This window comes from Vigna radiata, chromosome 11 (genome assembly GCF_000741045.1).
Source record: "Vigna radiata var. radiata cultivar VC1973A chromosome 11, Vradiata_ver6, whole genome shotgun sequence".
Classification (NCBI taxonomy): domain Eukaryota; kingdom Viridiplantae; phylum Streptophyta; class Magnoliopsida; order Fabales; family Fabaceae; genus Vigna; species Vigna radiata.
This window is the reverse complement of record NC_028361.1, coordinates 15,650,547-15,667,199: the sequence shown is the minus strand read 5'-3', so window position 1 is coordinate 15,667,199 and position 16,653 is coordinate 15,650,547. Positions and strand designations below refer to the sequence as shown.

Genomic DNA, 16,653 nt, shown 5'->3' with positions numbered 1-16,653 from the left:
TATTGTAGTTCAAAAGCATATGATAATCGATTACAGCATGTCCATAATCGATTATATCAGTAGAAATTACAATATTAATTATTTTCCTACTACATTCAAGATACTACANNTTGCTTTTAAATNTTCTCCTATTACAAACAAAAATTACAATTCTGCAGCATCATCAAAACTTGTCTTCAGGTTTTACCAATACTCCTTTATTGGTAACAATATGATGGCTTAGAATCAGGGGATAAAAAAAACAATCAAATTGAACCACAAATCTCAGAAAAATTTAGAAACCATTAATAGTTCACTGACAATGGCAATGGCAAGGGAAAACTTACCCCATAGTAAGCTTTCTTTATTTCGGAAGAACGTGCTTTCTTACTCACACCAAGAATATCATAATAGTCTCTTGCCAAAAATGTTGTAATAGAATTAGGGGAAAACAAATTGGTCATCAACATGCATGCGACAACTAACAAGTATGCATTCGGAAGCAAAGAAAGTACTCAATTGAGTGAAAGGTAAATGAACTTGAAACTCCTTTTGATTCCATTAATAGCAAAAATCAAGTCAAAGTATATGATGCAGAATTTTAAAATTTATACCTGAGCCATGAATTAATCTAGATGCCTCCCAATATTTATTTACAGCACCCAATAGTTACCATTTCTTTGAATTAAAGCCACCTCCAACTGAAAATGGATAAAGAGGAGCAGGTGAGCATAAACAATAATTCAAAAGCATGTAACACTTAAATTAGATTCAGCATTGCAAGAAAACAAGATATGGACCTATATTCAATTCATTATGAACTGTGTCTTTAAAAAGGTTGCCCCAAATTTCATACGCCAGTGTAGTGCTGGATACAAAAATTGCATAATATAAACGATCTTTGTCACGTTCAACAGCCTTAAAACGTTCGTCATTTTTAAATATAAACATGACTTTGCTGAGTGAGATCCAAAATAATTAATAGCAAAGAATAATAATTATTATAAAGTATATCAATTGATGCACATGTCTAAAAAAAAATCAACTTAAGTATCATTAAAAAACAAACCTTAATCTAGTGGATGAAGTCAAGTTCGTCGATTCCTGGAACATAAATTAATATATTAGCAAAAGAAAGGTAAAAAGGAAGCCACACATAATAAACCAAGACATTGAATGAGATTTTGATGACTAAAAATATTGTTCAATTCAAGTCCTTCTTCTAAGATCATGTTTTAATGATAATAAACTAAAAAGAAATCTTAGGATTCTGAACTTGTATTAATGATTTAAAATGTGATTTAGGAGAAATCAATTAAAAACCCAAAATTTCAAAACAGAGCATACTATATATACTTTCTTTATAGCAACAAAAACAAAAATAATTTCTTGTAAAAGGAACTAACTACCAAGTCATGAATAGGAGTATAAGATACAATAAATGTCCAATAAATTGATGAAAATCAATCTGTAGCTAAGAGAAACACATATAATATATGAAAAAGTACTTTTGGAACTACTGTAAGCTAGGATAAAGACTTATTAAACAGTTAAATTCTAACTATTACATTCATCCCAAGCCAATATCTACATTCATTTTTAGAAAGGCATTCTCCCTTTAAGTATTAAAACTAGTTAATTATTTTCATAACTGAAACAGAGAAATAAATATAACGAAATTCAAAGAAAGACGTTATTATAATTATACACCTGTTAGTCTTTTAGCCACCTTTGGCACTTCACTATGTTCAATGCAACCATTAAAAGTACATAATCTATAAGTTTGTTCAAGAACCTCAGATAAACAATTCTCCATGATTGCGAAACTAGTAACGAACCTAATAATTAGCCCCAAAAGCCTGTGAAGAATCTTACCCCAAGCTCATGTATAATGCTCCATAAATGTAAGTGAGAAAGAGTGATCATGCTTGTTAACCTGTAAATATTGGTTTGGAGGCTGCTTGATATTAAATGATGCCTTTTTTTGTCCTGCCATCAATTAATTTTACATAAATGAACCAATCTAATGACTTGTATTAGTAATTTGGAAAACATTATACAAAGATACAGCTGAAGTTAAGACATTAAATTTTAGCAAAGGAAGTGGAAGACAAGTACACAGTGGGATTTTATGAATTAAAAAAAAAATGGTCCCTGCATGTTATTCTTTTATCCATTTAGCCAATATACAAATTTTAAAGAAAATGATTATACAAAATACTTCAAACCTAGGGAAATGCTTCCAGGAACAATATTAAAGATTTTTATCAGAAAAGTCAAAACAATCTAAGAATTGTATAATTGATTCTTGACCATGAGATGGTGGCCTTTGAATAAGTGAAATGAACAAAACAAAATTGTGATAAATGCTCACCCCCGTTTGATATCGCTTTTAGCCGTCTGAGAATCCAGTTGTATGACAACATATGGATCACTTGTTCCCTAGATGACACAAAATAACATATATAAATAATTAATAGAAATTATAGAGCAATAAGTAGTTGTATGAATTAACTAAAAAATTGGGGGCAACAGGGATGACTGTTAGATACAAGTCGAACTAAAATGTAGTACACATTTCATATCATTGGAGAACTATAATTAGGGTGGTAATTTAAAAGATATAAAATCCAACCCATAGATCCATGGTAGGAAATAAGCTTGAGAAATAAGTTTGAGGGGTCCAACAAAATGTCTTCTAATAATGAAGTTTGATGAAGTAAATTGCAAATCAGACGAGAACCACATAATTAGAATATCATGTAAAAAAAAATTAAAAATGACTTACTTGTTTATGCTCTTTGCTTTTGAAGAGTTACCGCAAGCACTTTGTCATTCGTTTCTAGAAGACGTGAATTTGGGTTTATCATCTTTCTTGTCTCTTTCTTTCTTTAACTTGACACGCTCCTTCTCCTGAAAGCATCAATTGAGTTATGATATTCCTCTCGAGTAAAATTTTGAAGCAGTAACAGAAGTGTCAACAAATAAAACATAACCTAGTCCATCTTCCCAAAACGCAGTGCCCTTGCCTCAATCTCAGTCTTCTAAAAATGCAACACTTTGTGCTAAGAATCACGATGAAACCTATGATAGAGCGTTTTGTTTATATCATAAGAAATAAGAGAGGAATTTAGGGTTTTACAGATTTAGGGGATGAATAGAGAAAAGGGTTTACAAATGAATTAAGAGAACTACAAAACCTACCGGATAAAGGAATAACACTCGCAGGTGAACGCAATGCCTAACGAAGGAACTTCTTCTCTGAGTGAAATAAATTTAGGGTTTTAAAGATTTCGGGATTTGAGGATAAATAAAGAAGAGTTTACAGATGAATGAAGAGGACTACAAAACCTATCAGATGAAGGAAGAATACTCCAAGGTGAACGCAATGTTTAACAAGGATGAGTAAGAGCGACCGTGGATGAGTGAGAGTGATGGTCTTCGGTGTCGAAAGCGGTGACTCTGGCCAGTCGGGGAGGTACGACGATGATGAAGGACTGGCGATGGTGAACTTTGAGTGCGAGAAAGAATGGTGGCTTTGAGTGCGAGAGAGAACGAGGTTAGGGTTCGAGTGAGAGAACAAGGCTTGGAGTGTGAGAGAGAACGGTGGTTCGTGTGCGAGAGAAAAAGTTTTTCAGCTGTGAGTGAAAAGCATTTTTATGAGTGGGAGTTAACTTTCTAAAAAAATTAATTTAATTTTTTAATTATTTTAAAATCAGTATATAAAATCCGTATGTAATATATTTTTATATACGGATCCAAATCCATATGTAATAATCCATATATAAATAACATTTTTCTTGTAGTGTATGTATGTTATCTTTGGATACACAAACATATACTAAGTACATGAAATGTTTCACTTTAATGTCATCAATTATAAATCATGGTTCACCTTTGGGTAATCCATAACATCCTTACATCAATGACTAATTACTTTCCGAAATTCAACTTAATTGAATTTCCTTCTTCCAAATACATATAATTCATAAGACAAAATTATATCATGTATGTCAGTAAATGCACTTTTCAAATTAAAAGTATACGAAACCTTCCAACTTTTAATTCACATTTACATTTCCACACAATGCACAACAATGTTAAAAAATCTAACACGCAACAGTAAAATTGCTTTACTGTGAGAACAATTTCCGTAACATAAAAGTTGCACCCAAAATGGAAATCCGCGTTGAATGAAAATCACAAACGTGCAATGCAACACCTTAATGCAACAATAAATTGCTTTACTGGGAAAACATGTGCTGCAACATTATGCCAAAATAGAAAACCCCGGCTGGATAAAACACGTTACAGTGATGCAACAATAAAGTTGCTTTTAGGCTTTAATAACCAAATTAAAATATTCATATGCACGACTTCAGGGGTTAAATTCAAGAGATTGAATTTTCTTTCATGCTTTGATTTGGTTACTTTGCACGGTTTTCAATTTCGAAACTTTAGTTGTGCACAGATCAAAATCAAATTTAATGCGATAATCAAATAATAATAAAAATTGGCTTCTTGAATGAAATTCACGTGTTACAGTGAATTGAAACAATCATGTACCAGTAATAGTAACAATCAAAAATTAAAAGTTTGCGGCTTCCGAGATTCACACATTACAACGAATTTAATTCTTTCATGCCAATAAAATAATTAAACATCTGAAAATTTAAAATCCGTAAATTTTACAATTCAAAAAATTAGGGTTTCAAAAAATTGGGAAAATTATCATTCATGGAGTATCATAAAATTCAGAACCTGGCTCTGATACCACTTGTTAGCAAATCTTTGATTTTTTCAATTAAATGAAAACAACAAACAAGATCTTGAATTTTCATGATACTCATTATTCCCACATACACAGTAAAGGAGAACTAACCTGGATCCATTGTGCACTTCTTCCTGTCAATTATTTCTCCCTCCTCTTACTCCTTTTTAATGCTTTCTTGATGATATAGAAGTTGGAGAATGTTTTTATCTGTCAGCCACAGTTTCTTTTCTTTCCTAAGAACGTTATTGTTTCTCTTTTCTTTTTAGAAATTTGTCTTGTCAACATAATTCGAAATTTTTTCTCTTTTAATGATATTTTAATTAACTTTAATAAAATACCAAAATGCCCTTTTGGAGTGAAAAGAGAGGGATTAATTTTAATAACTCTAAAATAATCCCAATAACTTTAATACCTTTTATTCTAATAATCATCACATTAGAATCTTTACATCAAAGTTATACTTTTCATTACATGAACCAATGTTAATTATTAATATAATTTAACATTTCCATCAAACATGTCATTATAGTTAAGTAACTCCCTTTCAAGTCATGAATCCTTGCCTCTCTCATGTCCCTAAACAGTGAAAACGCTGACTGAAAATCTTGGCTGAACATGGATGCTTCAATCAAAGCCTCATAGGTTCCCACATCCAACTGAAGACCTGACTTACTAATCTCCATCACTAATTGAGTAGACTTAGCAATTCTATTTTCTTTACAGTAAGCCTTTAAGATAGGTATATAGACCCCAAGACTGACAGAAGCCCCTGAACATTCATCTCATCAAGAATACTATGTGCTTTATCAGATAGTCCAATAGTAACACACGCATTAACAATACCATGCCCTATAGACCTATCAACCGCAATATTTGAACCCTCTATCTTCTGAGCTTCAACAATCAAATTAGCCAACCCCTTGATATTTCCCTTCTGAAAATAAACCTTAATCACTTCACAGAAAGTTTCAACACCAAAACCCCAATCCTTCCCACATCCATCATTCAGAAGTCTAACAATAGTGGCCTCCACAGAAGCCAAATTCCCAGACTTAGTGTAACCCTTAATCAAATTACAATAAAAACCCTTCTTGTTCAAACAGCCAAACCCGCCCATCAAAACATCTAACTCCTTAATCTTCTCTTCCAACCCCTTGAGTGCATACAAATACCCTAGAAACCCAAAATTGGACTCGTCAGGCCTAACCCCTAAACTTGACATTGTACCCATGACCCTCTTAGCATCACTTACAAACTTAAGCTCACAACAACAACCTTCCAGTGCTGCATTGCAAGCACCAACATCAGGATTCATGAACTCTACTCTCTCCTCAAGAGCTGCCCTACAATTCTCCTCAAAGAGCCTAAAAAAACAGCAAGGTTACCACAGTTCTTACTGATTGATAGGTGTCGTAGCCCATACAAATTTGATTACAAATTAGGAATGCAGTATAACTAGGAAGTGACTCCTAGGTCGTCTCTCAAGGACCAATTGCGATTCAGAAATTTAGGTCACACACACAGTAGGGGGGTTTGAAAGTGTTTTTATGGTGAATGCGGATGAGGAAATTAAAATTGAAAATTAAACACAACCGAATTTAATTTAAAACATTAAAGTGCATGAAAATATTAAACTGATGAATGCAACATATATATATATATATATATATATATATATATATATATNATATATATATATATATATATATATATATATATATTCAAGCACAACTAAAATTATTAAAATTGCAACACTTAATTAAAAAGATGAAAAACTACTAAACATATGATGTAAAATATTCTAGAGCAAAAGAAATAAACAACCTAATTTTTCCTAGCAAGTAGCGTAAGCTATGAGCATCTACCAAAATGAAATTGAAATTGCAATGCTCCTAAAAAGTAAGCTGCAGCCGTGACCATATGAAGCTGTCACCAATGCCCCATCCATCATGTGCCTCCTAGTGAAATGCTTCCTTTGACTAAGAGATAAAAAAAATGTTGCAGCCAACTAGGGAAACTAAACACCTACTCTCTTCCACGTGTCTTACTTTCTCCAAAGAAAAGAAAAGGAAGTGAATCATATGCTTAGAAATGCATTGTTGCTGCCGAAACATCACTCTCAATGAATAGGAAAGAAATCTTTAACAATTAATCACCAAGTGGTTGTCAAACAATAAAAGAAAAATGAAATATGTTTATTGAAATTTAATCCTTCCCGAGGTGGTGTGTCACCGTACTGCATCATTCCTTCAATAAAGCCTTAGACAAAAAAAAATTGTAAAACCCCTTTCTAGCTTCCATAGCAGAATGATGTGACGGTAATTTATGGTCCACACAAAGCAAAGAAAGAAAAGAGCTCCTGAATCATCAAATGAAAAGCAAAGCTTCCTTGCACCAAATCACTCAATCACGTGTTCATGCATTTAATGAAAGACATAAAGCAAAACCTCCTTCTCATTCCAATGCTTGCAGTAAAAATGAAAAGGAAAAAAAAAATATCATTCCATGTAACAACGTTAAACCAAGAGAAGAAAAGAGTACACAATGCCAAAGTAATAAATCTCCTTCAACCAAACGTGACAGCTGCAGTGATAATTCTAAATCTCTTTTCATCCACTCCATCAACCAAAATCCAATAATAAAAGCATGGTGTTTTTCCAGAAGCAAAGAACGTTACAGCCCCCCCTCCAAAAGTGTGTCTCGGCTCCTCTTTTATCACCCATGTGATGGCTGCTAAAAATTAAAAGCAATCCCCAGACGTGTGCCCTGCTACTGCCCACGTGCTGCATTCTTATTTTTTTCTCCAATTGAAATTTCCGTCTACACCTCCAAGCTACTGTGTGCACATCCATTTTTAATTAACCTTTTGCTTCCCCAAAAGAGAACCTGGACCGTGGCATATTCCAGCCTTCAAATAAGCTTTTTTTTTATTATTATTATATAAATGTGCTGAACGTGATATTTAATGTAGTCTATGTGTTGTTTTGCTTCTTTTATGGGCATGGTAGTTGTTGGATGCAACTCCTCTCCAATTAAATCAACATCTTTCATTTTAAAATGGAATCAGCACATCCGTGAGCTACTCAAGCTGAACTTTCTTTTCTCTTTTTTTTTCTTTTTTTTTTCTTTTTTTTTTTTCCTTTTTTTTCCTTTTTTTTTTTTTTTTTTTTTTTTTTTTTTTTTTTTTTTTTTCCTTTTTTTTCCTTTTTTTTTCTTTTTTTCTTTTTTTTCTTTTTTTCTTTTTTTCCATTTCTCTTCTTCTTTCTTTCTTTTTTCTTTTTTTTAAAAAAATAAAAACAAAATATTCTAAACCTAAATCACTATTTGGGCCTCACATCTTTTATCAAAACTTGGCCTAAGATGCAAAAGAGTTTGTCCAAAAATCCTTAACTACTAAATTACAATACAACTAATTTTAAAATGTCTATGTAGAGAGTCTTTAATTATTTTGTCTCCTCCAAATGTCTCAAATTGTATTTCCAAAATTTTCCCTGAAAATAATAATGAAAATAATTAGCTCAGAAAATTCAAATTAATTAAAATTAGAATTTCCGGTCAAATTAAGCATAATTAGGAAAAACGGGAAAATACCAGACAATTAAGCACAATTCCCTGATTAATTCTAGCACAATAAACTAAGTGAAATCAATAAAATATCGACTCATCACTGATCTCAAAAAGCACAGGCCCCCAAACATGAAAGGGAACAAAGAACCTGAACCCGAGCATGGACCTCACAAGGGAAAAGGCAAGGGCTGCAGTGTTGGAACCTTTAATGGAGAGGAGCATGTGGTGAAGGGTGTCATGTTGGAGCAACAAGGGGTTCTTCTCCATGAGAAAGAGAGCAGAGGCAAATGCCCTCTTGAGGTTGAGGGTATCACCAAGGGAGGAGAGGTGGGAGAGGAGGGAGTTGGTGAGGGGTTTGGGAGGGAAGGCTTGGTGGGTGGTGAGATCCTTGAAGGACTTTCATTCCTCATCAGTGTTGCTACTTAGGAGGGACTTGTGGAGGGTGGTTTTGAGAGTGGAGAGCTGGGAAGGTGAGAGGAAAGCTGGTGCCTTTGGGGAGCCTTCTGAAATGGGTTGCTGCTTGTCTTTTGTGAGGGCAAAGACTGAGGGCTGGAGGAAGGAGTAAATGGTGCGGGTTTTAGGAGTGCAGGAGAAGAATAAGGCTTTGTTAGGAAGAACGAAGGACACAAGTCTTTTTGCCATTCTTCTTCATTCATCCAATCTTCATCATCATCATCATTAGGGGTGGATAAACCATTTATAATTAACTATAAAATAGTTGAATTAAACTGAATTGAACTAAAAAATAGTTCAAAGACTTGAGATTTAAGACTGATAAGAAATATTCTTGAGGGCTTAATGATCCCTCTCATTATCTTCTAGACTACTAGGTACTGAACTAGGTACAACTCATTAATTATTCTGCAGACTAGCCTAAATGATGATACCTATATGTAATGATTTTAACACTCCCCCTCAAGCTGGAGCATACAGATTGTATGTACCAATCTTGGAATAAATAAACTCAATCTGAGGTCCCCTCAATGACTTAGTCAACACATTTGCGAGTTGGTCATTTGATCCAACAAACTCGGTACATATTTCTTTTAACAATAACTTTTACCGAACAAAATGACAATCAATCTCTATATGTTTAGTCCTCTCATGAAACACTGGATTTGATGCAATGTGAAGGGTAGCTTGGTTATCACAATACATCTTTATACTTTGAATGTCACAAAATTCAAGCTCTTGAAGGAACTGCTTCACCCATATATGTTCACATGTTAGTGATGCCATTGCCCTATATTCAGCTTCAACTGTTGATCGAGCCACTACATTTTGTTTCTTACTTTTCCATGAGATAATGTTTCCTCCAAGGAAAACACAATATCCAGTAGTAGATCGTCTATCAATAGGAGAACCTGCCCAATCAGCATCACAATATCCTGATACCTGAAAGCTTCCTTTCTCTTCATATAACAACCCCTCCCCGGGAGCGTTCTTTAAATACCTTAGGATTCGAATGATAGCATTCCAATGGCCAACACATGGAGCTTGCATGAACTGACTAACCACTCCAAAAACAAAAGATAGATTTGACCTTGTAATAGTGAGATAGATTAGTTTTCCAACAAGTCTCCTATATCTCTCCGGGTCGAAAAATAACTCACCTTCTTCGGTTGTTAATTTTTGATTTGGGTCCATAGGACTGTCAACCGGTCTACAATCAATCATGTCTGTTTCTTTCAAAATATCCAGGGCATACTTCCTTTGGGAGATTACAACTCCATCCTTTGACTGAGCTACTTCAATGCCTAAGAAGTATTTGAGGCTTCCAAGATCCTTGGTTTGGAAATGTCTACACAAGTACTCCTTCAATTGAGATATTCCAGCTGTATCATTTCATGTAATGACTATATCACCAACATATACTATTAAGTAAACACATTTGCCGAGAGATGAATGATAATAAAAGACCGAATGATCTGGTTCACTACGTTTTAGTCCAAATTTTTGAACAATGGAGCTGAATTTTCCAAACCAAGCACGTGGTGATTGCTTGAGCCCATACAAAGATTGGTGTAATTTGCAAACCATACCAGACTCCCCCTGAGCAACAAACCCAGGAGGTTGCTCCATATAAACTTCTTCCTCAAGATCACCATGGAGAAAGGCATTTTTGATATCCAATTGATGAAGTGGCCAATGACGAATTGCGGCCATCGCGAAGAAAAGATGAATGGTAGTCATCTTTGCCACAGGAGAACAAGTGTCACAATAATCAAGGCCATACACCTGAGTGTACCCCTTTGCAACCAGCCGGGCTTTGAGCCTATCAACCAACATCCTTTTTGCCCGGGGGAAGTGGCACAAGCTCCCAAGTATTACTGTGGTCAAGAGCCTGCATTTCTGCAATCATGGCTTGTCTCCATCCAGGATGATCAAGTGCTTCTTTCACATTTTTGGGTATAACCACCGAAGACACTGAGGATAAAAGGGAATAAAAGAAAGGCGACAATCTGTGATAGCTAAGAAAATTATAAATGGGACGAGGGTTGCTAGTGGAACACTTACCTTTTATGAGAGCAATGGGCCAACCAGAATCATCTTCACAAGGAGGCGTGGCAGGAGGCGGTGATGGAGAAGAATTTGAAGAAGGAGATCCACCATTTTCTGGAAGAGGACTGCCCACGGGGGTACTGTGTCGAGAGAGATCAATATGTGGAGAGGAAGGTTTGGGAGGACCTTGAGCATGACTTGAATTAACTGGGACATGGGAGATATTGGACTCAACCACTGGAAGAGGAAGGACCTGTTGGAGGATATGAACATCTTGAACAGAGGGAGAGAAGAAAGGTGTTTGTTCAAAGAAGGTGACATTGGCAGACATGTAGTATTTCCGGGTTTCAGGAGAGTAACATCAGTATCCTTTTTGAAGCCGAGAATAACCCAAAAAGACACATTTGATTGCACGAGCGGAGAGCTTGTCTAGCCCTGGAGACATGTCGTGAACAAAACAAACATAACCAAACACTAGAGGAGGAGTGTGAAAGAGAGGATCATTGGGAAAGAGAATGGAGAACGAGACTTTATCATTGAGAGAGGAGGAGGAGGACATCCTATTAATAAGAAAACATGCAATTAAGATGGCATCCCCCATTGATGAACGGGAATATGGGCACCAAGCAAAAGGGTACGAGCAGTTTCAACCAAGTGTCTATTTTTTCGTTCGGCTATACCATTTTGCTGGGGTGTATGAGGACAAGTGGACCGATGCAAAATACCATGGGAGCTAAGGATTGCAGAAAAAAAGGATGAGAAATACTCTTTAGCATTATCACTTCTTAAGATTTTAATTACTTGACCAAATTGGTTCTTGATTTCATTCAAAAAAGATGTGAAGATAGGTAACAATTCAGAGAGATCTTTCATTAGATAAACCCAAGTACATCTAGAATACTCATCGATAAATGTAACAAAATACCTAAAACCAAAAGAAGAGACGTGACTAGGTCCCCAGACATCAGAATGAATAATAGAAAAACTAGAAGTACACATTGATTGAGACCTTTTAGGAAAGACAGATCTAACATGTTTTCCTAGTTGACAAGACTCACATTCTAAAGTCTGAAGACCACTAAGTTCAGGACGCATCTTTTTTAACTTTGACAAGTGAGGATGGCCAAACAGATCATGTAACACTTTAGGGGCAAGAGCTGCAACACAATATACCCGTGGACGTGATCCAAAATGGTATAAACCTCCAGCTTCATATCCTTCTCCAATCTGTCTCCCCGAGCCACGCTCCTGTATAACAAAAGATTTTGAATCAAAGGTTATCGAACAACGTAACATTTTGGTTAACTAGCTTAAGGAAATTAAATTGAATGGACAGTTAGGGACAAAAAGAACAGATTTCAGAGTGAGAGAGGGAGATAGGGAGACTTGACCGACTCCCTTTCAACAAGTTTTAGAGCCATTTGCAAGGGTAATGAAATAAGGTTTTTCTTGGAGGGAAAGGGTTGAGAACAATGAGGTATTACCAGAGATGTGATCAAAAGCACCCGAGTCAATTACCCCTGAAGTGGGACCTTCCATGGATTGAGAAATACAGGCTGTAGACGTACTTGGGGACTGGAATGATTGCGCCAAGTTGTTAAACTTTAACCGTAGATACTTTTGATACTCTTCCTCAGTGAACTTGGAGTTGGAAGTGGGAGTTTCAGCCTTCAAGATATTGGCTGTTTTGGAAGGAAAGCCATGCAAGGAGTAGCAGTTTTCTTGGGTGTGAACCACCCTCTTACAATAAGTGCATTGTGGACGTCCCCGACCTCCATGTCCTTCTCCTCTAGTGCCACGTCATCCTCTTCCTCGTGTGGCAACGATGACAGATGGTTCCAATGTTTCATGAGCTTCCTGAGATTGAGGCACTGGAACATGAAGAAGACCTGTGGTCAAGGCTTCCAAGGAAGGGACCTCATGGCTTTTCAGGAGTTGATCTCTGATGTGATTCAAATATGGATGCAAAGCACGGAGGATCATCACCATATAATACTTGTCAAGCTTCTTCTTGATGTCTTCCGAAGATTCCACTTCCAAGAACGTTCTCAAATCTTCCACAGCTGCTTGAAGGAGACCATATCATGGTCTGTCATTTTGAGACTTCCAAGTTTGTTTGTTGTATCATAGAGACGTTGAATATCATTAACATAGATGCTTTGAGCTTTCTTCCAAAACGAGTGACATAATTTGAAAGCTCTAAGAGATATCAAAATTCATGGTTCCGCAGACTGCCACAACAAGGCACACAGCTGGAAATCTGCTTGTTTCCATTGTTCAGCTTTTTCAGACGGTACTTGGCTTCCATCCTGCTCAAGGTGGTCATAATGTCCTTGACCGAGGAACCACATTTCCATGACAGTAGACCAAGAGAGGTAATTCTTTCCGTTTAGCTTTTCGGAAGTAATTGAGGGACTTCTAGAGAAAGAAAGAACACTTCCAAACGCCATTGTTGATAAAAATAGGAGAGGAACCAGAAGGGAGCCAGAAAACCGAGAGGCACTAGAAAACCCTAACCTTAGGGTTTTCTTCAAGGGGAGCTTCTGCACCTCACTAAAGCAGGGTTTAGAGGGGCAGAACAGAGAGAGGAGGTCCAGGCGACGACTATGGAGGTGTCGCAGTGACTTTCCTGCAGCCAGAGGGCGGCGCGTGAGCTGAACGAGCCTATTCGCAGCGCATAAAGACGCGGCACATGGCAGAGCGTGGAGGAGATTCAGGCGAACCCACCGGTGGGGTTGGCTGTCGCGTGAAGAGGCGAACCAAATCCATTGGTCGCCAGACGAAACAGTGACGACGTTCGATGAACGGCGACAGACAGCGGTGGACAACAATGGACAAATGCTAGATGGCGGACAACCAAGTTGAAGAACTTCAAATTGCAGTTGACAACTGCAGATAATGGCAAGACAGCCGCGGATGACGGCGAATGACACCAGACAGGTGCGCGAACAACAGTGACAGTGCTGGTAGACAACCGAGGACGGAAACCAGAGCAGGATGAACCTGCTCTGATACCAACTTGAGATTTAAGACTGATAAGAAATATTCTTGAGGGCTTAATGATCCCTCTCATTATCTTCTATTTACAATGAAAATCACAAGAGTAAATGGAACACCAATGCACTAGACTACTATGTACTGAACTAGGTACAACTCATTAATTATTATGCAAACTAGCCTAAATGATGATACCTATATGTAATGATTCTAACACAAAGAAACTGAAATGAACTATTTTTTATTTCAGTTACATTGCAATACATTCACAGTTTAGTTAACTATTTGTTTCGGTGAATATTTTGTGGGACCGAGACACTAACCTGGCTGACGCAACTTTATCACTTTTTGATACTTGGATTGACTGGATCACTTGCTTTTCTTGGGTCTTGACTGCTCACTCTCCTTCATCCTTGACGGTTCGGTGATCTTCAAGCTTTGACCGAGGGGGGAGGTACCTGCAATGGCACTCCGATGCTCAAGTTAGGAGCGGTTTGATGAGCCTCAGCTCATAATTGAATATGTAGTGAATGGTTATCACTCTTTGAATATATGAGAAGATGAGTTGTGGAGTGTGAGTAGAATGTGAATGAAGTGTGATTGGAAAATACCTGGCTTGTGGCCCTGACTTTCTATTTATAATTTGTCTCATGGACCTTAAACTGATATAAGCCCAATAACATATAAATAGAATATAATATAAACAGACTTACCTGAAAATCTTGTTAGTTGCTAAATATCTTTAAATAGATATTCTTGATTACCTTTGATTATTTTATCTTCTGCTTATCAATATCTTTAATAAGATATTGGTCGTGATATCATACTATACATTTTGCCCCCTAAGTTCGAGTTAATCGTTCGGCTTTAGCCATGATTAACTAGGGGACTTATGAGTTTGAGGAAGACTGCTTTTGTTGTACTAGGGAACTTGCTTTTAGGTGTTGCCCATCTCTAAACCGAAGGGAGAGAGAGATACCTTGGAGGTTGAACGACCGAGATTTTGTTAAGCGGAATGGCTGAACGCCTGTGAGGCCGAATGGCCAAATGTCTGTGAAGCCGGATGGCTATATGACTGTGAGGCCGAATGGCCGAGTACCTTTAAAGCCAAATGGCTGAATGATTGTGAGGCTGAATGGCCGAGCACTTGTGAGGCCGAATGGCCAAGCACCTATGAGGCCGAATGACCGAGCACCTATAAAGCCGAATGGCTGAATCATTGTGAGGCCGAATGGCCGAGCACCCGTGAGTTCGCTCGGACTTAAACATAGGAGTTCACGAGGGAACTTCCCGATGATCGAGCTCACTCGGACTTCAACATAGGAGTCCACGAGGGAACTTCCCGATGGCCGAGCTCGCTCGGACTTAAACATAGGAGTCCACGAGGGAACTTCCCGATGGCNGAGCTCGCTCGGACTTAAACATAGGAGTCCACGAGGGAACTTCCCGATGGCTGAGCTCGCTCGGACTTAAACATAGGAGTCCATGAGGGAACTTCCCGATGGCCGAACTTGCTCGGACTTAAACGTAGGAGTTCACGAGGGAACTTCCCGATGGCCGAGAGTGATGGACTCACTTGCTCGGACTTTTGTATTCTTCTTTTGTGTTTAGGATCCTGTGTAGCGGAGCGGTTGAATGTTTGAAGAATCCATATTAGAATGTTTCATGGTCGAAATGTAATTGTTTTATAGTCTTGTGACTTGCAAGATATATAATATAAAATATAGGCGAGACCGTTCAGTCGGGATGTAACCGCTTTAATGATCTGTAAGATATATGATATCAAAGATATAATTGAGACCGGTCGGTTGAGATGTAACTTCTTTAGTGATCTCCATTCTTACTCTGGTAGATCACCTTGTCATCATTGATTAGGGCAAATAGCATATATAATAACATATATATTATACCGATAGATATATATTGTATTATATAACTAACATATATGATAAATGAAAGTTGGGACAATTCACATTTTTCCATGTTTATCAAATAAAAACTGTAGCAATATATAATATTTATTATGTGAAGTGTGTCACCATATGTTACACATATATCTTTAATATAATATATATTTTTAATATATTATATATCACATATTATTAATTATATATTTCGGTTTTACCATGGTTTATACTAAAACTCAAGAATAATATCTGGGTAGATATTTTATTGTTTTATTTTCATATGAAATATTCATATTTCAAAAACACTTATCTTGTTGATGATACTTCACGTAGAGATGATGATCCATGTTTTGTAGCTATCACTTTGATGAAAATTCCTGTTGATCCGAAGTGGCAATGTTGAGACCGAGAACTTATCTTGGTTCCTCGTGGCTTTCAATGGGATGCTCCCCGGCCCCACGGTGGGCGTCAAAATTTTTCGGTGAATATTTTGTGAGACCGAGACACTAACCTGTCTGACGCAACTTTATCACTTTTTGATGCTTGGATTGACTTGATCGCTTGCTTTTCTTGGGTCTTGACCGCTCACTCTCCTTCATCCTTGACCGTTCGGTGATCATCAAGCTTTGACCGAGGGGGGAGGTACCTACAATGGCACTCTGACGCTCAAGTTAGGAGCGGTTTGATGAGCCTCAACTCATAATTGAATATATAGTGGATGATTATCACTCTTTTAATATATGAGAAGATGAGTTGTGGAGTGTGAGTAGAATGTGAATGAAGTGTGATTGAGAGATACCTCGCTTGTGGCCTTGGCTTTCTATTTATAATTTGTCTCATGGACCTTAAACTGATGTAAACCCAATAACATATAAACAGAATATAATATAAACAGACTTACCTGAAAATCTTGTTAGTTGCTAAATA

At 36.9% G+C, this 16,653-nt stretch overlaps 2 protein-coding genes across 2 annotated transcripts; one reads left to right on the top strand and one right to left on the bottom strand.

Moving 5' to 3' along the window:
• The first annotated feature begins 234 nt into the window (after positions 1-234).
• On the top strand, positions 235-694 carry LOC106776811. The gene is made up of 2 exons (XM_014664279.2): positions 235-411; positions 607-694. Exons 1-2 carry the CDS (start codon positions 302-304, stop codon positions 692-694), a joined length of 198 nt encoding a protein of 65 aa, XP_014519765.1. The 5' UTR covers positions 235-301.
• A 4,789-nt stretch (positions 695-5,483) lies between these two features.
• LOC106776810 (pentatricopeptide repeat-containing protein At1g69290-like) lies at positions 5,484-8,587 on the bottom strand. The gene is made up of 2 exons (XM_014664277.1): positions 8,469-8,587; positions 5,484-6,117 (listed from the first exon to the last, which is right to left on the bottom strand). Exons 1-2 carry the CDS (start codon positions 8,585-8,587, stop codon positions 5,484-5,486), a joined length of 753 nt encoding a protein of 250 aa, XP_014519763.1.
• Between the last annotated feature and the right edge of the window lie 8,066 nt (positions 8,588-16,653).